Source organism: Saccopteryx bilineata, chromosome 2 (assembly GCF_036850765.1).
Source record: "Saccopteryx bilineata isolate mSacBil1 chromosome 2, mSacBil1_pri_phased_curated, whole genome shotgun sequence".
Classification (NCBI taxonomy): domain Eukaryota; kingdom Metazoa; phylum Chordata; class Mammalia; order Chiroptera; family Emballonuridae; genus Saccopteryx; species Saccopteryx bilineata.
The window spans coordinates 155,371,130-155,382,185 of record NC_089491.1 but is presented as its reverse complement, the minus strand read 5'-3'; the positions used below and the strand labels follow the sequence as shown (position 1 = coordinate 155,382,185).

At 51.0% G+C, this 11,056-nt stretch overlaps 1 protein-coding gene across 1 annotated transcript; it reads left to right on the top strand.

Moving 5' to 3' along the window:
* Window positions 1–6,324: 6,324 nt before the first annotated feature.
* LOC136322357 (solute carrier family 22 member 14-like) lies at window positions 6,325–10,812 on the top strand. The gene is given in 7 exon segments (XM_066254405.1): window positions 6,325–6,834; window positions 7,537–7,640; window positions 7,848–7,996; window positions 8,741–8,802; window positions 9,666–9,857; window positions 10,122–10,219; window positions 10,470–10,812. Coding segments are annotated over 7 exon segments (1,458 nt in total).
* Window positions 10,813–11,056: the final 244 nt, after the last annotated feature.

The window sequence follows — 11,056 nt, the reverse complement described above, 5'->3', positions numbered from 1 at the left end:
TCTATAGTTGCTTTCCTTTTTGAGAATTTATAAGACCATAAAAAAATGTGTAGATCACAATGTTAGTAATAAAAGGTAAACTAGTTGTCCCAGTAGAGCCCAAGCTCTATGTCGATCAGGCATCCCTAATTTAACTTCCTCATGCAGTAGGACACTCCTGCTTATCAGCAGGGCTGGCAGCCTCTTTGAGACTACTCTTGAGGAAGCTATAAGGATACTAATGATAAGTGCCAACACTAACTGCCACTGGAGGAAAGACACAACAGAACTGGGAGGAAGCTGGGTCGGAGAGCAAATGAGGAGGTGAAGGTCCTTTGTCTTGGTTGGTTGCTCCCTTGGCCTGTGCCCTGGGCACATAGGCTAGCTTCTCAGTTTCCTTTGCCTCCGGGCTCAGTGCCCACCCTCCTCACAGAAACCCCTGAGATAGACCACTATACCATTATGCCTCTTGTGTTGACTACGTCACTGTCAAAAGTCTAAGGCAGTCCCACACTTCCTCAGCCAACTCCTCTACTTGGACTCCAGTCCACTGACCTGGCCCTAACTACACCCAGTTCCAACCATGGTCTCCTACCTGTCCCTAATGTGGCTGACCCCTGTGTCCTCAACCCTCTCAGAAGGGTACCCCGTCTCCCACCTCTTCCTGTGTTCACACATACTCTCCACACTGGGGAGCTGGGGTGGGCGCCTCTTTGCTCCCCGTTGCTGCTGCTCAATCCTTTCAGCCCTTCGCACTTGTAAAAACCTCCTCTTATAGAAATCCATGTCTTCCTTGCTCCTGCCACCTGCGCTCCGGCTCACACAGCCTCATTTGGCTGATGCCATCTGGTCCGTGCTTATCCTGAGCGCTCCAGCACCCACCATCAGCTTGGGAAAAGGCAGCTCTGCTTCTAACATCTCAAAAATGTCTGACATATGAGCAAAGGAATACTTATTCAGGAGTCTCCTCCCCTGACCACAGCTTCCTACCTTCGGAATCTTTGCTCCATCCTTCCCATCTGCCTTCGCCTACCCAGGCTGCAATAACAAGTGCACCAAAAATTGGTGGCTTTCGACACAAATTTATTCTCTCATGGTTCTGGATGCTGGAAGTCCAAGATCATAGTGCCAGCAGGGTCAGGTTCTGATAAGGGTTTTCTTCTTGGCTTGCGGTCAGCCACCTTCTCGCTGTACCTTCACCAGTGTTTCTTCTGCGTGCAGGTGGAGGGAGAAGGAGCTCTCTCTTCTTAAAAAGCCACTGATCTCATCAGGAAGGCCCATGCTCATGACCTCATCTAACCCAAGTCGCCTCCCCAACACCCAGCTCCAAATACCAAGGGAGTTAAGGCTTCAACATATAAATTTGGGAGGCTGAGGGAGGACACCAACATTCAGTCCATAATGCCATCCTTAGCCTCATTGGACCCTTGTGGTCTGTTGGCCTTATTACTGCCTCTCCACCTCTGTCCTCAGATTTGAGGAGGTAAGCCAGGGGTCCCCAAATTTTTTACACAGGGGGCCAGTTCACTGTCCCTCAGACCGTTGGAGGGCCAGACTATAAAAAAAACTATGAACAAATCCCTATGCACACTGCACATATCTTATTTTAAAGTAAAAAAACAAAACAGGAACAAATACAATATTTAAAATAAAGAACAAGTAAATTTAAATCAACAAACCGACCAGTATTTCAATGGGCACTATGCTCCTCTCGCTGACCACCAATGAAAGAGGTGCCCCTTCCAGAAGTGTGGCGGGGGCCAGATAAATGGCCTCAGGGGGCCGCATGCGGCCCATGGGCCATAGTTTGGGGACCCCTGAGGTAAGCCACCACTCTAATTTCTATTGAGGATAAGAATCCTTTCTCTCTGTTACCAACACCTTGTACTTTATCCCTTTCACCCTTTGGTTGAACCCAAACATCAGCCAAAGAGCCCAAACATCTAACTTCTCTCTAGCTGCACCCCAGACTGCTGGGCACTGCTGGACAAGGTCCCATGCCCACAAGTCTATTCTGTGAATTGACGGTCATCAGCCTCCATTGGGCCTTTGACTGCACCCAGCATTCCCACCCGATTCCTCTGGTCAGCTGGTCTCCCGCCTCTCACCAGTGCCTTTTCTCACCTCCGCTCTGCATCCCTTCCTTCTACCTCCTCTCAGAGAAGGAGAAGCCATTCTGTCGCAGCTCCCCAACTTCTCACCACCCAACCTCCTCCCTCTGCTGCCTCCTCCCCTTCAGCTGCAGGGAAAGAACTGTCCTGCACAGAGTAGCGGTGCCACTGCTGAGGGCCCAGCCGAAGCTCTGCCTCACGTCTGCCCCCAGGCCTGGGAGCCACTGAAGGTTCAGATGGTTCCCCCTCTGACTGTCCCCACCACCCCCAGCGTGTGGGGACTGAAGGTGGATAAGTTGTCTAGACCGATGGGAGAATCTCCCCAAGTAGAGGTGAGACCCTTAACGGGAGGGCAGGGGCTCCAGGTGTCAGGAACAGTCTGCACAAAGGTATGAAGCTGGTTCACGTGGAGATTTTCCCATCCTGCCTTGCCCCATTCTGTCCCGGGATCTGTGGGCAGTTATGCCCCTGGAGTAGAATGCTGCTCCTCATCATTCCTAGCCCACCCAATGGACATCCCTGCCCATGTGACACTACTTCCTAGCCACCAATGAAACTCAAAGGTTCTGCTGCCAATGGTCCAGTTGGTCCTGGATTGTGGTCAGGTGGGCCCTGGCTTGGCTGGTGATTTTGTCTCCAGGACGGAGGACGAGAAGGGTATGGAGGGTGGCAATTGCAGGGTCGCAGTCCCAGCACAGATGTGAACAGAAGCCTGCCAGGACACATTAGACTGTGGGGAGTCTGTGGAAGGAGAGGTTGCCCGCACGGAAAGTGAGAGTTCTCCAGGGTGGCATCTGGCCATTTCCTGCCCTCAGACAGAGTTGCCCCTGGCTATACTTTTCTAGGCCTCAGTTTCCTCTCTTGTATATTGAAAACCAATTGCCTGGGGCCTGTCTACCTGGCAGGGGACCTGTGGGGTCAGTAGAGGGAGCAAGTGTTTCAGGTCCTGGCAGACTGTCACATCCATGTGGGTGTTCAGGGGATGCTGGGGGGTCCCTGAAGGAGGCCTGCAGGGCACGGTGGGTACAATGGGCTCCAGGACTGAAAGCCAACTCTCTGGGAGGGGAGCAAAGGTTCCCTCCTTCCTCTCCCCTCCCCCTGGGAAGTCTCCTCTGTCCACCTCCGCCCACTCCAGCCTTACACATATACACACTGCACCGCTGTCCTGATGCTGCTGGCGCAGATTACTGCTAATGTATTAGCTTAAAACAACACCAGTGTATTACGGTATAGTTTGGGAGGTAAGAGTCCCAAATAGGCCTCACTAGACTAAAGTCAAGGTGTCATCAGGGCTGTTCCCTTTCTGGAAGCTCTGGGGAGAATGTTTATTTCCTTGTCCAGCTTCCGGAGGCTGCCCTCATTCCTCTGCTCAGGGTCCCATTCATCTTCAACCAGCGATAGCCTGCCTGTCAAGTCATAATGGATGTAGATGAAATGAATTTGTTTTCACTGCTATGTTATAGTCCACTCTCTAAACATACCCGAATTTATCTATTCTTGTGTCAGTGGGCATCTGGGCTCCTTTTTCTCATATTTTTAGTGTGGTATTGCCTGACTTGTCTTGGTTCAGTGGATAGAGTGTTGGCCTGGGATGCTGAGGACCCAGGTTTGAAGCCCTGAGATCACTGGCTTGAGCGCAGGCTTGTACGGCTTGAGCATGGAGTCACTGGCTTGAGTGTGGGATCATCAACATGAGCCCAAGGTCGCTGGCTTGAGCAAAGGGTCACTGGCTCTGCTGGAGCCCCCTGATCAAGACATAAATGAGAAGCAATCAATGAACAACTAAGGTGCAACAACTACAAGTTAATGCTTCTCATCTCTCTCCCTTTCTGTCTGTCTTTGTCTCTCTTTCTCTAAGAATCAATAAACAAAATCTTAAAAATTTTTTAGAATCATAACAAATTTTACAACCAATATCTTTAGGATTTTGACTGGAGTTGTACTGATTGTACAGGTCAATATGGGGAAGAACAGACAACTTTTATTCATGATCATGAGACACCTCTCTGGTTTTCTTCCTTAACATATTTATCTGTTTTATAATTATTTTGCACAAATGTCTTACACACACAGTATTTGTATACCATTTTCATTGTGATAAAATATACATAGAATTGTTTCTTTTCAGGAATGACTGGCTTGGCAGCAACCGATCCTATGAGGAAATCTACACTGACAGGTCCAACTGGAAAGGCAAGCCATGGAAACCCACTGCCGATTGAAATTAGCATCCGAGTAGTCAAGGGATTGCTCAACATGGTGGTGAAGTTCAAGACTGAGTTCCTGCCCTACACACAGGTCTCATTTGATCTTCCAAACATCAGACAACCAAGTGGAACAAAGTAACCCCTCCCCACTCCTAAGTGACTCTAGCTTTTGAACTCTTTTCATTGAGTTATCCATCATCACCGGATTCCAAGATTCCCTCTTTCCCTTGGCAGCCATTATGAATGCAGTGTCTGCCCCTCGGGTGGAGAGCCAGCCTGGCGGGCGGCGGCCTGGACAAACCACCTGTTTTACAAAGGTGTGGTCTTTGGGGTCGGGCCTGGCCCTGAATCCTGCCGCTAGAGCTGGCGATTGGACCCGGAGCAGGTCACTGACCCCTCCTGTGTTCACTGCTCTCCACCACAGAGTGGAGGCTGACACAGGCAGGTGAGGTGCTTTTCAAGGCCTAGAGCAGGCCAGGCTCATAGTTCTGATTTACTTTGCTCTTGTTCCAGTAGTACATAACAAGTTTGCATATTTCAAAACAAGGTTATATTGTTCACATCCATTTTATCTTTTCAATCTTCTTAAGGAGACCAACTCTAGCATTTCTATATGTGTCAGGCCTTTATCTTGCTATAGGCCCTCACTACAATATCCAAAATCTTCCCTAAAGAACATGGAGGAGATATATATAAAATGGTCTTTTTTTTTTTGTATTTTGCTCCTTTACTGAATTTGTTTCTTTTTAAAATTTCTTTTCACATAATTACAACTTTTTCTTGTGATAAACATTATATTGTTACTTTTCTCCTGTTTATTTATTCAGTTATTTATTTATATCAGCATGGACTCAGATATATTTGTCTGATGGGTCACCTATTGCAATCATCATTTATTTTGTTGCTCTGTCTCAGGTTTGGTTATTGGAGACTCCGTCCATTTGAATCCTGTGCCCTTTTGATACACCCTGTCATTTGGGGGGCAATTGCTTACCTCTGGCACCATAAGACATCAGTACTTTCTCTGCTCCAACCCTCAAATCCACCACTCCTCCAAAGAAGCCTGGTTCGTGTCCTTAGAAACCAAGATCTGAGTATCAGATGTGACCACTGCTATGAACATGCACTACTCTTAGGCTATCTCAGTGGACAGAGATAGAAAGTACATCCACATACGTGTTCTACAGCAATGTAAAATCATGAGTTCAGTCTAACTCTATAGTTTCTTGTTTCTGCTGACTCAGAATGGCCTGCCTTCTCATGTATTTGATAATCTCTGTTTTGAGTTTTGCTTAATCTTAATCTGTAAAAGCCTTGTGGGCTTAATTTACAGAAACTTTCCTTCAGCACAGGCTTGCTTCTGGTGGTAGCCAAGGGAACCCCTATTCCAGGACCTCTTCAGCCGGGCTGAGAATTTTGGCTTCAAGCAGGTTTTAAACTTAGTTCCCCACCTCCCTTATTGCTGTTCCAGGTAGCATCCTTACGGTCAGTATCGCTACCTAACGCCTCCCCAGACCTGCCTCTGGCTAGGCGTGATGATGCTGTATGCCATCCTACTATCTGGGCGCCTCCCGACACCAGCCCTGGCTCCCCACCTCCATGGTCAAGGCTTCCAGCCACCACCCTGGGCTTTTCTCTGGCCACTCCTGATGCAGATCTGAGGGCAGGGGCACGGAGGAGAGGATTATTGATGTTTGTTCCCTGGAGAACTCTTTTTTCGCCAGACTGGTAGTGCCTTGGTGTGTGTGTAAACAGTTGGAGTTGTGAGAAAATTGTAGGAGAATTCCTGAGGACTTAGCACAGCATTTCCTAAAACATTAAAAAATAGAGATGGGTGGGCCAATGGGGACAAATTATGTTAATTAAGAGGGTTCTGAAGCAAAGAAGGGAACTACAGAGCACAGCAGGGTTAGGATCCAAATTGTTCCAGCAGAGAGGCTAATTTCTAGCCAGTGGCTCCCACACCATCCCCTGATGTCTAGGAAGTGGTGTCAGTAGAGATCAAACTGTGTCCTTTCTTTGAACAGATGGCAAGCAAGGACAACTTGAGAATGGAGCTCAAAACCCAGAATTCTTCCAGCAACTTAAGTGTGGCCGCAGAGCAATCCCAGTCCGAATCTCTAAGGACGGAGTTACACAAATTGAGGGCCATCAACACCACGAAGGATGACATCTTTGCCCATATCATGGATGCAGCGGGGGAACTTGGCACATTCCAGCGGGGCCTGGTGGCCCCAGGCTTCGTGCCCTACTTGCTGCCCTCCTTTTTCATGTTTGTTGACATGTTTGTGTTCTCAGCCCAAAAGGCCTATTGCAATACCAGCTGGATTCTGGCAGTGGGCCCGAACCTGTCAGAAGATGAGCAGCTGAACCTGACCCTGCCCCGAGATGCCAATGGCAGTTTCCTGACCTGCCTAATGCATTCACCTGTCTCCTAGGATTTGGATTCCATCATCCAGTTTGGCCTCAAGCAAACACAGCCATGTAGTGATGGGTGGATCTATCCCAAGAGCAAGACAGGATCGCTGATCAATGAGGTGTGCCTTGTCCTGAGTTGTCTATAGCTACTGCACAGGCCCAGAGATATGCCCTCACCTTCAACAGCCAGGTGGGGAAACTGAGGATCAAGGAGAGGAAGCAATAGGCTCAAGGTCACCCTGCAGAGGAAGGGCCAGGGCAGAAACTAGGATCGCTGTTGCCCAGCCCTGGCCTTACCTGTCTTATCCAGAAAGCTGGAGTGCCTTTGGGAGTAGGGGCAGAAGGCAGATGGCAGGGTTTGCCATCTGTCCGGGGAATTGCTTCTGTACTTGTGGCTCTGCCCTCTGCACTCACAGAAGGTAAGGAATTGAAGGAAGAAGCAGCTTTGATCATGCACCTTTTACAGGGTTTCTCAGTCTAAGCTGCATCCTGGACCTTTCATAGCATAGACCCACCCAATTTGAATCTTTAGGCTCGCATCCAGAGTCGCATTTGGGGAAGGGTCTTTAGTGATGCTGGCCCTTACTTAGTGACCTCTCCCACCTCGGCCAGCACCTGTTCAGGCTTAACTCCTAGCGTTTGCGGGATGTAGAATGGAAGGCAGAGGTCACAGAGCTGAGGCAGGCTATGCACAGAGTACCTGTCTCTGTCCCAGGCCCTTTGTGCTTAAAGGCTCACCCTGGGAGGAAGCTTAGACTCTGGACCCAGAAGGCTGACTCTGGGGTGGAGGCCTGTGGCCAATCTTTACATATAATTTCCAGTTTTACTAAGTCTGTGGAAGGGAATTTAACATGGAAGCTCAGCTGACCATGTTCATGGCTGGCCTCGTGATGGGGTCGCTCATCTTCAGGATCATAAGTGACAGGTGAGTCTCCCAGAGTTTCTTCTGGTCCCTGGGATGCCCTTGCCTCCTCCTCGTGGGCATTCAGAGTTGAGGAGTCTCGAGCTGGGGAAGGCGAGGTTAGGGGCATTCTGGAGGTCCATGGATGGCTCAGACCCTGGTCCCAGGTGTCCACCGAGTCCAGACGTGGAGGCCTACGTGACTGGTGCAGCCCCCCTCCAATGCCCTCAGGTTTGGCACCATCATGCTGCTGTCAATCATGGGGATGATGATCTTTGGCTTTGGGTCAGCCTTCATCAGTATCTTTCAGCAGTATCGAATCTGCCGCTCCATGGTGTCCCAGGCATTGGTGAGCTACAGCCTCAGCAGCATATCTTTAGGTGAGGCTGGCTGCGCAGGGAGGGGGCCATCGGCGAACCTGCAGAATGGAATTGAGACTCAAACCCACTGGCTGTAGAGGAGGAAGCCTCCACTCCAGGCTGCCCAAAGGTGCAGAGAATTCGTGCCTAGATGGCCCTTCCACCCTCATTCTCCATTCTAACCACCTCCACCCTACACATTCCCCTTTCACGACTCCTGATACACCACCCCCCGCCCCACGGCTTACAGTTATTAAGCCCTGAAGAAGTGCCCACACACTCATTCACCCTTATAGCTGCCATCTCCTGGTGTGCTCACGGTTCCCTGGCAGGAGGACCCAGAGCCTGGCCAGAGGGATCGGTCTCCTTCACACAAGCTCGACCGAAGTAGCCAAAGCATGGATGCACTAAGAACAAAGACAAGAGAGCGATTTCTTGTCTCTCCATGTGGCAGTCACAAGGCCCAGAAACAGGCCTTCCCAGTGATGGGCATGTGGTCAGGCAGGAGGTGTATAGAGAGCAGCCAGACTGACAAGGGAACAGAGGCTATAGCTGTGGTTGGGAGGTCAGACAAGGGGCCTGGACTGTGCCTTGGAGGACAGAAAGGCACTCTTCTTCCTGGCTTTGGAAGGCTATCTCTGGACCTAGGGCAGATCATGAGCAGGCAGAAGAACCTTTGCTCAGCCTGAACTGTCTCAAACAGGGCTGGGCATCTCAGAAGAACATTGAGCTGACTGTGATGCTGTCCTCTTGGCCTCTGCACAGTGACTGAGTGGCTAACAGGGGAGCACCATGCCCATGCCATCGTCCTGGACCAATGCTTTTATGTCTTTGGGTTCCTGTTCCTGGCTGGGCTTTCCTACACATTTGCCCACTGGCAGCTGTGGATGGGGATGGGGCACCTTTGTTTTTTCTCATCCCCTATATCTGGTAAGCAAAGGGGCACAGGGCGTGCACAAGGTGGGGCCCAGCGCACTGGAGGTTGAGGGGTGGGAAGGGTTCCTGAAGGGATGAAGGGGGTGGAATGTTCCCTGGAGAAAGTATGAGTGGATGAGATGAGAGAGAGCCAGGGGCAGAGCCTCTGGACCCCAGCTTTGCCCCTCCTCTGAGGATACCCTTCAGGAGATGTCAGAGAACCAGAAGGCATAGTGTCAAAAGGCAAGATTCAAGGACAGGGAAATGGTCAGGATTGAAGGCAAAAAAGAAAATTGAGGCTGGCAAATATTCTTGTCCTTGCTAACCACGAGGTGGCCCCTGTGATATGGCAGGGTGCCAAGGAGTTTTCAGGAGGGCTCAAAAAATGGGGCTGTCTAGGAAACGACTCCTTCATCATGTTGGGTGAAATCCCAACTATGAGAATGGGGCTCCAAGCGTGGGTGTGGACATGGGCGTGGAGGACAGTGCCCTTGGCATGCCAGGGCAGGTGGTGATGACCCTGAGATAGAAAGCAGAGAGCTTTCAGAGTTGACTGAGTGGAAAGAGACTGCCAGGCAGAGGCAGTGTGTGGCCAGGGTGACACCGAGCACCAATGGGGCCTGTATGTGGCTTGGTCAAGGGCCGGGGTGATGACTACCAAGGAGAGGCGGAGGACACATCCAGATTGGTGGCCACCTCCAAGGCCTCTGATGTCTGAATGAGCTCAGGCTGGAACAGCATGGCCACTATGGAGGTGGTGATGGGGCCCACTTAGGTCTCTGGGGCATCTTGGAGTGATGGATGGGGGAGGTGTTTGCCATGTGGGATCCTCCCAGCATCCCCTCGTTGGCTGATGGTGAAAGGAAAGATGAAGAAGGCCAAGCAGATGCTGTGCTATGCGGCTGCTGTGAACAACAGGAAGATTCCTTTAAGTCTATTGGACCAGGAAAGAGGTCTTGGGCACAAAGTGAGGCCAGGCAGGGGGCTGGGGAAGGACCTCTCCCCTCCTCATTCTTTTAGGTAAGACCTTGGCCCAGAGGGTGTCCCCAGTCCACTGCTTGAGGGAAACAGTGACAGCAACATGAAATCCTGTCAGGAGAAGGCCTGAGACCAGGCTGGCACAGTGGCGGGGGTGGGGGGTGGGAGGGCAGGCTGGTCTTGTGGGTCCTGGAGGGGTAGGAGCAAGCTGGGGTCTCCACCCTGCCTCTGGCTGGTCCTGTTTGTCTTGTAGCTAAAGGTGCCCAGAGAGCGAGTGACTGACGCCTCACTCCTGGACTTCTATAACAATAGGCAGCTGTTCAAGGTGACCTTGACGATGGCCTGTGTGAGGTGAGTCCCCAGGGCTGCCCTGCATGCCTGGAGCTCTGGTGAAGGAAGGGTGTGGCCAGGCTGAAAGGGAGCAGGGCCTAAGGACCCTGGCTTGGCCTGCAGCTCCCAGACCCGTGCTTATTTCTCTTCTCCCACCCTGCCTGCTCTCCTCTGCTTCCATCTTTATGCCTTGCCCTGTCTGCGTGCATGCCTCTGCGTTTGTCTCTCTCTCTCCTGTTCTCTCTGAGTGTTTCTCTCCTCTTCATTCCAGCTTTAATAGTGGCTACAGCTTTATGATGCTGGGCTTCACATTGAACAATTTTGGCATGAACCTCCACACCAGCCAGATAATTCCCAGCATCCTGTGTGTGCCTGCCCAGCTGTGTACCATTCTTCTCATGGAGGAGATTGGAAGAAAGTGGAGTCTGGCTGTGACTCTCTTCCAAGGCACCTTCATGACCTTGCTTATCCTTAGCGTCTCCTTAGATACAGCCCACTCTTCCCAAAGCACACCCCCCGTGCCGTCTGTCAACCCCCCCCTTAAGCCTCCTGCACCCAAAGCCCACCTCCTCTGTACAGGCCCCAGGGCACCAACAGCCAGCTCTGATTGCTAGACCATTGCTATCCCCGGGTGGGGTGGGAGGATCCAAGTCACAGCTTTCAGAGACCCAGGAGAGGGCGTGCTATCCAAAGGACTCGTTCCTGTGCAGGCAGGCAGGAGAGTGGGCAACCTTCCATTGATTCCAACCCACCTCACATCTGGTGGTTCAATGGGGACAGATGCAGCAACAATCATTCAACTGCCCCACCCCCGGGCCTCTCATCTGTAGCCTCTGATTGGGAAATACGAGTTAAGCT